At 37.8% G+C, this 12,999-nt stretch overlaps 1 protein-coding gene across 3 annotated transcripts in view; it reads left to right on the top strand.

Annotated features, from left to right (window-relative positions):
- GAB1 (GRB2 associated binding protein 1) overlaps positions 1–11,886 on the top strand; it is a 97,951-nt gene extending 86,065 nt beyond the window's left edge. For 2 of the 3 annotated variants that reach the window (XM_086611990.1, XM_086611991.1), the window contains 5 exons: positions 5,661–5,750; positions 7,949–8,042; positions 8,406–8,529; positions 11,357–11,479; positions 11,728–11,886. In XM_086611990.1, coding sequence (XP_086468116.1) covers positions 5,661–5,750; positions 7,949–8,042; positions 8,406–8,529; positions 11,357–11,479; positions 11,728–11,886 — 590 coding nt within the window. The remainder of the gene's footprint in view (positions 1–5,660; positions 5,751–7,948; positions 8,043–8,405; positions 8,530–11,356; positions 11,480–11,727) is intronic. The other variant, XM_086611992.1, reaches the window with a different exon arrangement.
- The last annotated feature ends 1,113 nt before the right edge of the window (positions 11,887–12,999 follow it).

Below are 12,999 nucleotides of genomic sequence, written 5' to 3' on the forward strand. Positions count from 1 at the left end.
GAAGCTATGGTTTACTGGACGCAGTAGTTTTTAAAAAAATTAAACATATGAGTTTTTCTGAAGACAAACTGCAAGACTTGCTCTGATGCTAGTGCTAGAGGTGGTAGCGTTGAACTCCAAAGATGCTAGGGAGAGCAGGAACAAGAGAACATGGATAATCATGCCCTGTTTTTTTCCTTCCCTCCATACAATTTTTCTTTTTTTTTTCTTCCCTGTATCTTAATGCCTTTTTAAGCAAACATAGTTTTTGATATACATATGGTCATGCTATTCCATTGGCTTTTTTATAGACTTAATGTTTGGCTTGATTTTTCCATTGAACAAGTTAAACTTAGTTTTTTGTGCTTTGTTTAAAGAGAAAAAAAAAAAGTAGAGAAAGTGATCTCAAGTAGTGTTCCTTGGACTTCATGTATCTTAGTGCAACTTTAAACTACTAATCGATAAACACTCCACAACACTGTACTTTGGTCTTAAACCACTGTCTTTGTTATTGAATGCTTTTAGTTCATCATGCTTTGGGGGCTTCTGAAATACAGATACGTAGAGTTACTCACAAATTAGAGCAGACAAATACTATTTGGGTGATTAATAGCTCTGGTATGTTCTGAATAGTTTTTATGGCATTTGGCAAATATTTCATGAATGCCAGTGAACCTTAGCTGTCAGATGCAGTTGGACTTCTTTATAATCAGATAACTTTTTGTGGTTCATTCTTAATTTCTGGAGCATTCAAAGTACCAGTACTCTAAGAGAAGTTATTTTGAGAAGATAAAGATATCTAAGAAAACAGGAGAGCATCTCTTTAGATGACTACTTTTTATATTTCGTAATGGTGAAAGAATAAATTTATTTCTGTTTTTTCTGTCCTGAAGAGACTGTGGTTATCACCATCCATGTGGCATCACTGACCAAAACTAAGCGCATTATTGATGATCTTATTTGTTGCTGAATACTAATGTGGAAGTGAATATGAATGTTGTATAACTAAATACATGTTTCTAATTAGAAGTACCTTGACAGGAAATAGTATTAATAAAAACAAAGATGAAAAAGCAAATTCAGGCTATTTGTAGAGCTCTGTGCTGAAGACCGTGTACTCAGGAATCAGAGTTCACTGGGGTGAGGAAGACAAGGAAAGGAGGAGGTTGTTCCGCAGAATTGAAAAACCAAATAATAACCCCTGTGGGAGTAAGATGGTGAGCTTCAGCCGTGTTTTTTAAGGAAAAATCTACAGTGGTTCTGAGTACTGGAATTCGTGGACCTCGGTGCAATTTTGTTTCCTCTAATTACAGAGAAGAGGGGGAAAGATGCGTATTTTTAATGGAAATGGCTGTTAGTTACATCTCTGAAAGTACTTTTGTGGATGTAGGACACTTCATGTGGCTGGTTTTGCCTCTTGCTCTCTCCCTCCTATTCCAAGTAAAGCGCTGCTGTAGCATTCCTAGGTCTATTCTCCTTGTCTCATGTGGATTAGTCCTGTTGGCCAGGAAACGGCATTAACAGATCATGCGTTTCTCAAATTTTATGACATGTTAGTAGATTTACTTTAAAATTTTAAGCTCTAAATAACTAGTATTTAAATAGAGTGTTGGCCTCTTTCATGAGGATGTTTGTAATTTCCTGACATAAAATTCTTTGCCAGCAAGCCATCGAGCAAGCAGGCAGCTGGAAAAGAAGCATTCTGAACAGAAATCTTGTTTAGTACTTGCGCTTCAAGGCAATAGCCTGAAAACAAACGCGGCTCTTCAGTGAGCAGCTTACGTCCTCAAAACCAAAAATGTTAGGACCCACCTACTCTAATGCAGGAATTTGCTGCGGTGGGACCCCCCTTTTTTTTTTTTCTCCTGCAACATTATATTCCAAGTGTTTTGTGGAAAACAAGAAGAAGGAATATATTAGCCAATGGAAGAACCAAAAGGTTTTTCAATTTAAACCGTTATTTGAAACAAAACCAAACATGTGAAATGGACTCTTCTCCTGATGACTTCTCAGACAAAGGCAGCATTGACACACACCGAAATGTCAGGAGCAGAATTCATGTCGTCTGAGTGCACTCTAACGCTAGATCCATAATCGCTTGTTCTGCTTGGCAGTTTTTACAAGCAGCCACTTGTTAGAAAAATAGACTTCATTAGTGATTTTTCACCTCAGAGTGCCCTTGCACAGCATTTGTCTGATGGAACATGCAGAAGCTGAGCTTCTCTCTCCTGGCCGTAGCACTTTGCATTTCACAGGTGGTGACTTGACTAAACAACAAAAACATCTAATTTTCACTTCTTGCTTGGTTGGTTTCACTTGCCATAATGTATTGGGTTTGTTTCCCCTGTAGGTTTGCATCCAGTAGTGTCGCAACACAATTTGTCTCCTTTTCAGTTAAGAAAAAATAAATTTATAAAACCTCTTTTTTTTTAACCCAGACTTATCATTCCCAGAATAGGTGTGTAAGTTAAAAATGTTGTCTTGTGTGAGTGCCTAAACATTAGATGAGGTAAATTTGGTCCTGTGGGCCTAAGCCATGGGACATGTGTTCCTCAGTTTTACTGGTGTTTGAATGCTGTGTGGAGCCAAACTCTCCGTAGAGACCTACTGTCCTTCTACCTTCATAACGCCGATTTCAAGAATTGCCCTGTGACGCTTATCTTTATTGATTCCTTCTGAAAAGAATAGATGTTGAAGACCAGTCCAGTGTACAGCTGTCAGACACTTTTTCCTCTGCGTTATATTAAGCTAGGAAGTGCTCTTGGGGAAAATTAGTGAGGTTACTTGGGAGCAGCACCAGGAATTTCAGTTGCAGTACTTAAGATACAAAGTTCTAAAAAAATATATATATTTCTGTTCACAGATCTGGCTTAAGATAGTGGCAGAACTGTCAATTTTTAAATAAAGAATGGCACTTTTAAAATTTCTGATGGATTTATTAAAAATATGTCTTTTGAAGCAGTAAAGGATATTATTAAGGGCTTTCTGTGCCCTAGCTCATGTTACTTTGTCTTCTTAAATGGGCAAAACCAGGGTAGAGGAGGAATCCTGCACTACAGACATAAATAACCAACCTCAGTTTTGTGATTGTGGTCCCCTCTCCCCTTTTCCCTTGCCTGGTGTCACGTTTTTTTCTGTTGCACAGTATAAGCTCCTCAATAGAGATTAGACCTTTTGTTTTTTTGTTTGTAGGGAGGAATAAAACCAGCCTGCACAAACACTTTAATTCTCTGTGACATGTTAAACTAGAGGAATTGCATTATCCTGGCTGGTTGGTAGCAGCAAGCTGTTTTGCCACCAAATTTATTTAGGTTGAACAGTCTTTCAGCACCAAGAGATGAAAGCTCAGTGAGTTTATTTTATACTGGAACATTTTGTATGTTCTTGTCTGATGCAGAAGAGAAATATTATAAGGACTTGTACTTATATAGCTCTTCTGGAAGTCTCAGCTTGTAAGTGCTAAATTAAGTATGAGGCCGATAATTATATAATGTCCATGTTTTACAAATGGGGATAATCATAGTTCAGGAAGGTTAGCTGCATGAGACCACGTTAGCATAATTAACAAAAGTAGAAATAATGAGTCATAGCTCTGAGTTCTTTGCGCTTATCTTTTGTGTTACAGATTTCAGGCACTTCAGCCTATGTTTGGCTATAAGAGCAGAGAGGTTAAAGTACACAGTGGTGAAGTAATTTCATTATTCCTGGTACCTCTGATAGATTTCTCACCGTACTTACAATCTGTGCTCATATGTCAGTGCATTGATTGGCATTTTAAATTGAGCTGTATAGGGCCACGTTTCTTGCCAATCAGATTATAAAACTGTGGAACACAAAGTTAATATGATTAGGTAATGATATTCAGCATCAAATTGTTCTTAATAAAAGGTGTTTGAATTTGAACTCCTACATTTGTTCAATTGATTTTAAGATTTTGATCTTTTCATATAGGCAAGCTTTTATCATAGCGTTGTAGGCAAGGTACTTCAGAATAGCAAATCAGCTCACCATGAAGTATGCCAGCATGTTGGGTCATGCTTTTGACTTAGCTCCAGCCAACAGTATGCTTTACATAAATGCCTGGTGTACCACTTGACAATCTGGGTCTTTGGTCAGCATTGCCCAACGGCTTGGCCTCTCCATTGGCACTTCGAGCCGTTTAAGGGAGCATCTGATTTTGAAATTGGAACAGAACTGTTTGTGTGAAAATCATTTCATGGCCTTTTCTTTTTAAGGAGGCTGCTATGCAGCACTACTAGCAAATAAGTAAATTTTGTCTTACCTGCATGGTCTCTCAGAAACACTGTGTAGAAATTAAGATACAGTACAAAACCTTTCTGTTTACCTTGCTTGTTGTTACTTGATTATTCCCAATACTTCAGTGATAACAGTAATAGAGCACTTCATATGCAAAATCTGTGGGGTAAAGATTTGCAAACTTCTGATGTTTGTTGCCAAGTTTATTTATTTATTTATTACAAAGCATTCTCACTCAATTTAGCCCACATCTGAGTCTGTACCGGTCCTTTTCAATTTTGTGCTGTAGGGCAACTTTCTAACATAATCAGACTTAAACTTTTCATTTGGTTTATTGTAAAGATTTACCTTTCATACGACTTCTTGGTGTACCACTCGAAGACACTCACCTTTCCTAATATTAACACTTTGTCAGATAGACGTGAAAGCTTAGAGTTATTATGCGTTATTGATCATTTTTAATTAAAGAAGACAGTGTGACCTGAAACACTTGCAGAGTTTGGTCAAGTTGGCCAAGAACTTCGTTGCTGGGAGAGGGGTTATGTTACTGTCTGTAGGGAGCTTATTGACTGTAATGTTGTCTGAGTTTGTACTCTTCACCTTATTACCAGATTGATCTCAAGAGTTACGTTGTGGGATAGCATAACGTAGGGGAATGTTATGCTAATAACATGATAGTGTAAGGTATTGGGGAATGATTAGTGCATCTACTGCACTTTTATGTTGGTTTATGCAATTAAAAAATGCTTTAAAGATTGCAGTTTTATGACAGGTTGTTTGTGGTGGAGACTGGGTTGTGCCATGGCGAGGGGACAGTATACAGACTGGGAGCTTGGAAAGTCCCCTTGTGTCCACAAGGTCAGAGAGGTTTTTTTGGTACAGATAGATACAGGCCTCTGGGGAACAAGTTTAACAAATACGGTGCGAAAAAAGATTCTTGGGGCTTCTCATGTGGGAGATGAGCGGTGGATAGGAGACCTTCCAAGAGTATCACTAATTCCAAAGTAATATTGTGACTAAAGAGGATTTAATCTATTTGAGCATACCTCAACTTGCATCTGAAACATTACTCTTCTCCTATCATGCTAGATATTACTCAAAACCAGAATTTTTCACGTAATGTAACTTGAAACCAGTTAATAGTAATGATCAGTTACAATGTTTGTTGATGCACTTTTTAGCCTTTTTGTACACCTTTTTATGCTTGCTTTCAACCAATTACTTGCATGCAGTGTTTTCTTTGTTTCTGGTTTGGTGCTTAAGCCCTTAGTGTGAGACCTAGCAAGACTGTAAAACTCCTTCGGCAGCTTGCTTATGCTTGTGGCGTTAACCTTTCTGCAGGGGGTTGTGCTCTTTATTTACAAAATTCCATTTTCCAGTTACAAATAGAATATTATTAAGAGAGTCTTCTTTTTACCAATTAGGTCAAAGTCCTAAAATTTTAAGACCTAAACCACATGGTTTAGAGCGAACTGATTCACAAACCATAGGTGACTTTACTACAAGAAGAAAGGGTATGTACTTTAGCACTGTATGTATATGGAGCTTTATAAAAATAAGTAAACAAAAATTAAGAAAACTGTTATTCTAGAATAACTTTAAGTCTTGTATAGTCTTTTTACTTCTGTTATAATCTAAGATCATGGATGCATTTTCCTTGACAAGCAAAAAGTTTGCTATATACAGAATTGAAGTCTTTCTGGCTTGAGCAGCACATGAAAACATTTCCTTGACGTTAACATGGGTGTTCTGATCTCTTAAGTTGTAGCTGTTCATATTTTGGATTTATTTTTGTCTGCTTATTTAGAAGCAAGTATATATAACTTACCTGTAAGTTGCTTGAAATAACTTTTTTTTAGGGAATAACCTGAAATCACAGTTTACTTGGATCTCCTGCTGTTGGCCAAACACTGAAATAAAGCAAAATATTGATCCTCTGACCACTTACTAGTGCAGAGGTTTGTTTATGCACCTTTATGAGGATCGCAATTAGTCTGATGGGCTTTATTGAAGGTGCTGACTTGGTGCCTTATATAGTCGTTAAGAAGTACAGGAGATTACAAATAATGTTAAAAATCTCCTGGAAGTGTCACTGATCATTACCTTCGGTTGGTAAAGCCCATTGCAACTGGATGAAATATTCCTGCTGTTCTCAGTGGGTTTTGTCTAAGTCCTAACTCTGCTTCTGCTGGAGCAGAACCTTGCCAGCCGTTTATTCCTGCCAGGTAGTCCCAGCCCTTTACCGAGGACTTGAGCCAAGCTGTTCATTTTTGTGTCACTCATGCTTTAGTGTCATCTTGCCTATGTCAAGTTCGATTCTGCCACTCTTGTTTCATATGATACCTTATAACTTGAGACAGATGAGTCGTAGTTCCTCCTCTGAGCCTGTGGTGACGGCGTTTTATGAGCAAGTCAGTTAAAGTGGCAGAGTTGCTGGAGTAGGCTTGATGTGCTTTGAGTGCGTAATTATGACTTCTTAAACAGAGAAAAGGAGAAAACCGTTTGGGGTACTCAAGAGTGATACCGATCCAGAAAATTCGGATCGGGAGTCCTTATATTCAATAAAGATAGCTGACTTTTCAAAAAGTTCAATCTGAAGACTGAGTATAATGAAAGTACAATAAGTACAGTTCTGTTTTTCCCTTATGGGACAACCATGCCAATTGAGCAACTGATTTCTGTCAGTTCCTCATGTGGTCACTTGTGACAGCTCTAACTGAACATGAACTTGTGCTCTGTGCCTGACATTTGATCTTGATAAATCTGCTAATGGGCAGCAAACTGGGGTGGGGGTGAGGACAAGGGCTGTTATTGTGATGACATTGCATCTTTAGTTTTGAAAAACAGTTTTAGGGAGGATAAAGTTGAGATTCAAACTGTGACAGCAGTTTGACTGTGATTATTTAATTTTTTTTAATAACCCCACCCCCAAGTCCTTTTATTTTTATTTTTTTTCCTCACGTTTCGGAGGGGTGAAACATACAAGCCAGAGAAGAGGGATAGTGTGTTTCTCACTCATACTCTATTTGTGGTTCTGTTCTGAAAATGGAATTTAGAAATGGCACCTTTTCTAGAACAATGTTAGCTGTTGTTAATGGCACAAAACCGCTGCTGCTCTGCTGATCCATTGATCAGCACTGAAACAAGCCAAGCACCTTTTGGAATTGAAGCTGGGTGTTGGTCATCTCTCACTTTTGCAAACTTAGTCTTAGCTGCAGATTCTGCCCACGCTTTGAGCTGTGAAATCTCATCAGTAAGGGCACATGTATGCAGCGAGGGTAGAGTTTGCATAATAATAATTGTCCCATGAGTCAAGAGAAGTACCCGGAGTTGGCTCTGCTGAAACAGTCCATGAACCCTATCCTGGGCTTTTCAGTTCAACAAGTCATCGTGGCAGAGTAAAGACAGAACACGATGATGCCGTTTTCAGAGTCTCTTTTCAAAACAGAATTACCATGTACAAGTATAACTTGAAAAATTCTTAAATTGTGGGGGTTTTTCCAATTGATGTTGCTTTTCAGTACCTGGAAAGATTAAAAATATAGCTTAATCAAGGCTTTCTGAGAACTGAACAGTGTTCCCTTTTCCTAACTAGTATTTATTGTTTAAAAAAACAGTTGTGTGTTTTTTTTTATTTAGGCTTTGAAATGCTGTTAAATTTAAGTTTGTTTAGGAACGTTCTGTGCTTTAAGATTGTCTGTTTCTTATATAGCAAAACCAGCTCCACTAGAAATAAAACCTCTGCCTGAATGGGAAGAATTACAAGCCCCAGTTAGATCTCCTATCACCAGAAGCTTTGCACGAGAGTAAGTTTCTTAGCTTTTCCTTATTTGGATTAATTATTTTCATTGATAAGAGTGTTAATAAATCTGTGTACATCTTTATTAGATTTTTAGCCTGTCTAATACAAATTGAGGTTTCCCTTGGAAGCGTGTGTGTATATGTGTGTGTGTGTGTATGTATATATGCACATGTACATTGAAACAAAGTGTGTCCATACTAATTTTTATTTTGTGATATTAAATATATGGGACTGTGTATAACCAAAAAAATGTGACACTCGTAAACTTGAATGAAAACTTCAGCTCTAATATGCTTATTTTTGTTGTTTACCAGGAGGTTTAAGATATTCAAGATGTATTGTTTGTAAAATAATTCCTGGTAATTAGCTCCTCCAGGTTTCCCATGTCTCCCAGACCGGATTCAGTTCATAGCACAACTTCCAGCAGTGACTCGCACGACAGTGAAGAGAATTATGTATCCATGAATCCAAATCAGTCCACTGAAGACCCAGTATGTAAAATCTACATCTTAACTACTCTCTTCCTGTGCAGTCCTTACTTTAAAATCATGCAAACACAAATCCTTCCACTTTACATCACTCCCTTTGTGCTTCTAGATCAAAATAGTAATAAAAAAGTCTCTGTAGAAAAACTGTAATTTTACTAAGATTTCACTGAAGAAGTTAAAAGTGTAATCATATATAAAGAGAATGGCTAGTGTACGTATCTGTTGTACAAAACGGTTCAATACGTGACTTTTTTTGTCCTCTTCCCTAGAAACTGTCTCCTCTTGCCTGTGATTGCTTGTCCTGGGCTATGCACCAGTTCAGTATTAAGACATCAAGGGAAATAAACTGTCTTAAAACCTCTGAGACAGGCTTAAAAACCTTTATTAAAAGGACAACTTTGAAGGACATAAGGGGTCTTTCTATATTGAATAACTGCATTTTTTTCCCCTTTGGGGGAAAATTTTCTCTGATAATAAAGTTTCAGATACTCAGCTTGCAGTGCAGTAAATGACGAGCTAGTTAAGAAAAGTTAATGACACGTGCTGTGGTTTTCACTTGGATGGGGGAGGAAGGAGAGTGAGAAAAAGAAGGATCAACATTGGTATTTTAAAGTAAGAGAGTAGCAGCAGACCTAGGCCTAAACTAAAATGTGGTCCAGAATACCCCTAAAGCACTGGAGGAAAACCTGTATTTTGAGCTCAGCTTTTTGTTCAGCGTAGTTCGATGCATTCACCACGTTTTTACAGCTTGAGTTCTTAGTAGGGAACACCGCAGGATTTTTCATCTTTAAAGCATTATGAAAGACCTTCTTTGGGCAGGGCCTGTCTAGCACCTTTTTTTGTTCTGTTCGTTTGTCCACCTTCCTATATGGCATGTGCTAGCCCATTTCACTACACCCTGGACTTTCCTCCTCGCGCCGTGCTGCTTGCTTCCCTATCCCCTGCTGCTCTGGATACCCTCCCCGATCTCCTCCAGTCTCCCTCCCCTCCAGCTCATCATCGCTGCCTCTGGATACTGCTTCTTAGGTGCCCCAGAGCGAGCCCCTCCTGCTGACTTCTCTTGGCAGCTCTGGCTCGGTGCAAGCTCACGAGCCATCATGGCATCCTGTCCCATGCTCTGTGCCATGTCTGACCTGCCCGCAGCGCAGGACCGCTTCCCAGTTGAAGCGCGCTTTGGCGGCGGGGAGCTGATGATGTTAAAACTTAGCCCCTCTCTTGTGAGAGGTGTTGGTAAGTAATCGGTAACGTCCCATTTCACAGATGGGAGAAACATCCCGTTTTACACCAAGGTTCAGAATCACTGATGCCCACGGTTCTCCCTGCAGCACAATCGCAGTTCAAATTGGGGTTTTTTGTTGATTCTTACGATGTTGTTTCAGGGGTTTAACTTCAGTGCCAAGACAGTATAATTAATGTCACAGCTCAGATGGCCTCTCATTAATATCTTCTGTTTGCTTGCACCATTCGTTCTTTAAGGTTGTTCTACAGATTTCCTTTCTTTTTCATTTATTTAAAGTTTCTGTTTTCTAATGCATATGTTCTGCCTGTCTAATTTCTTTGAAATAACAGATTACTTTTTATTTAAAGAGTAATAGCTTTTTCTATTTATGCTGGAAACATTGATACAGAACCTGATTTTCATATGTTAAATATGCAGAAATTTGTTTAGAGAATTTGGGCAACAAAAGTGAACTTCGTCTCAGTAGTTTGTGTTTGTCCTTGTTACCACTTGTTATCAAATGAGTTAGACGGTACAGATACAATGGGTAACTTCAATTTGAAAAGCCCAGCCCATTAAGCTTTAACCTATAAAGTATTTTATTTCCTAGAGAACCTGAACGTTTCTAGATATCTCAAGGCCTTTGTTTTAAAATGTTCCAATTACATAGACATTTTGGAAATTTTTATTTGTTCCAACTGCATCTTAGAAAGGAGTCTATACTCTTTCTTTTTTCTGTCATCAGCTTTGAGGCATCTTGTTTGGACATGTCATACTTCTATGTTGTTAAATAAAATCAGCAATATTCTGCTTTTTCTTTCAAGTTGCTGTCAGCCTTACCCTTCTGTCTTTCCTTCTGCCTTCCTCTTCATTTTTTGCTGACTGCTGCCCTCTGTCTTCCTTTTTTTTCTTTATCTTTTAGAGAAGAGTCCTTCTATTGTACTGTTCCTATAACACCTGTTAAGAGGGAGGGATCAGGATGGGAGAGGACAGAGGAGGTGAGGTTGTAAAAGTCTGGGCTAATTGAAATTTAGGTATATACAATGCAACTTCAGTTCAGACAGCCCTACACAAATTTTCCAACGTTTTAATCTTTTGGTCTTAGCAATTGAATAATACTTTTTGATTTTCAACTTAATCATGATGGCTTTTGAATGAAATATAAAAATTTCATTTGAAGTTTTGCCACAATTGTAATGCTAAAATTCCTGTAAGGTATTTAACAGCAATTTAAGGAAATAAAAACGTTTGTAATTAATGCTAAATTTGAGATATAACAACTTTATTTAAAAAGAACAAACCACGCTCCATTCTTATCTCATGAAGTGAAAGGCACATTAGATGAAAGGCACAGATTGGCTTGGTGACAACCTTAAATATGGGGGGTTGGTTTTGGGGTTTTTGCCCCCTGTTGGCTTTCAACCCTGTCCCAGTTTTGACTTAGAATATATCCCCTTGTTATACAGTGTCAATAAAACTTGCATGGTTTAACTGATGGCAAGAGCTCTCAGTCAGGTCTTCAATATTTTGGCAGCTCATAATAAGCATATTTGATAACGTGGACCATTAGCGTGTACGTTTGTGCTGAAGTTATTTATATTATAATTTCAGAATTTGTTTGGAAGCAACAGTCTTGATGGAGGAAGCAGCCCTATGGTAAAACCTAAGGGAGATAAACAAGTAGAATATTTAGATCTGGACCTAGATTCAGGAAAATCTACCCCACCTCGTAAGGTAAGCAAATCTTCAACTCTTGCATTTCTGCCATCAAAAGATTAAAATTTCTTCACAAGTAGTTACTGGGAAAGAGGGAGCCTCCAGCAAGATCATCTTGACTAGTTTGTCAAACGATGACTCAAAAAGCCTATGTTGGACCTTTCAGAGAAACGTGTGCTTGTTTTGTATCTGTTTGGGACATCTACTTACTTTTTGTTATGGATTTATTTTAATATGTGTTTTTCACTCTCTTTTGCCTTCACCAGAAAAAGAGCAGTGGTTCAGGCAGCAGTGTAGCAGATGAAAGAGTTGATTACGTTGTTGTTGACCAGCAGAAAACGCTAGCACTGAAGAGCACACGAGAGGCATGGACTGATGGGCGACAGTCTACAGAATCTGAAACGCCTACGAAAAGCGTGAAATGAAAACACTGCTTTTTCTTCAAAGAACAGAAAGGAGTGAATTTTGAAGAAGAACAGAACCACGACGGCGGTGTCATTCGACTGTACAGTACCTGATTCACTGGTGCGTGAATAGGTTCTTGACCGAATAGGATGGAAGCCAAAGGACACTTTGAATAGATCAAAGGAATTTTAAGATCATAAGCTGCCTCTGTGGTCTCTGGAAAAATTGCAACCTGTAAATACCATGTAAAATAGTATCGCTTAGCTTTTAGAAAACCTTTTGTTCTGTAGTTAACACGTTTGTAGTATTACTATGTTTATGCACTTTTTCAGTTACAACGTTGGTTCAGGTATTCCCAGTTAGTGTACCTTAACGCCTAATTCATCTGGAGAATTTTTTTTTTTCCTTACACTACTATTCCTTACAATTTTAGGTTAATTAAGCTACGTGTAGATACAGAAATTAATATTTGAACTTCATTTTAACAACTTTAAATTGATTTTTGCGGAAATACTTTCACAATTGAATAATCTACTTGAAATGCCAAGAGACGACCGTTAGTTACATACTTGTTTCTATTTAATACACGCAAGATTATTTGGAAGTCTACAGGTTACCTTCCTAACAAAAATTGCTGTGAGTTAATAATAATGGACTGTACTGGGTTTAGACCTACAATCCTGGCTTCTATGTTAGTTGTTAGTGGTGGAACTTCTGTTGTATTTTATTAATGACAGTGTTCTGTGTTCAATGGGTGAAGATTCTGCAGGGTGGGATCTTACACTTTTAAAGACTGAATAATTAAATATCAAGTAAGCCTGCAAACCACTGATGGCATGCAGTAATATTGTGATCTCACACTTATTAACAAGAAATAACCTTTATATTATTTACAGAAGGTAGAGTATATAAATCAGGTACGTACCAAGCACTATTGTGCTAATACACTGATCAGGTTTAGACAATGAGCTTTAGTTTTGTACTATTTAGAAGTTCTAATGTCAGTTTTCAGTTCAAGATTAATGGGACGGTTTGACATTCACTGTTTGTAGTACTAGCAAAATACTGTGATTTTGAATTAGACATTAATTCAAATGGAAATACTATGTTTTGACACCATAGTGCCCTTCTTT

The sequence above is a fragment of the Tauraco erythrolophus genome, chromosome 5 (genome assembly GCF_009769465.1).
Source record: "Tauraco erythrolophus isolate bTauEry1 chromosome 5, bTauEry1.pri, whole genome shotgun sequence".
In the NCBI taxonomy this organism is placed as follows: Eukaryota; Metazoa; Chordata; class Aves; order Musophagiformes; family Musophagidae; genus Tauraco; species Tauraco erythrolophus.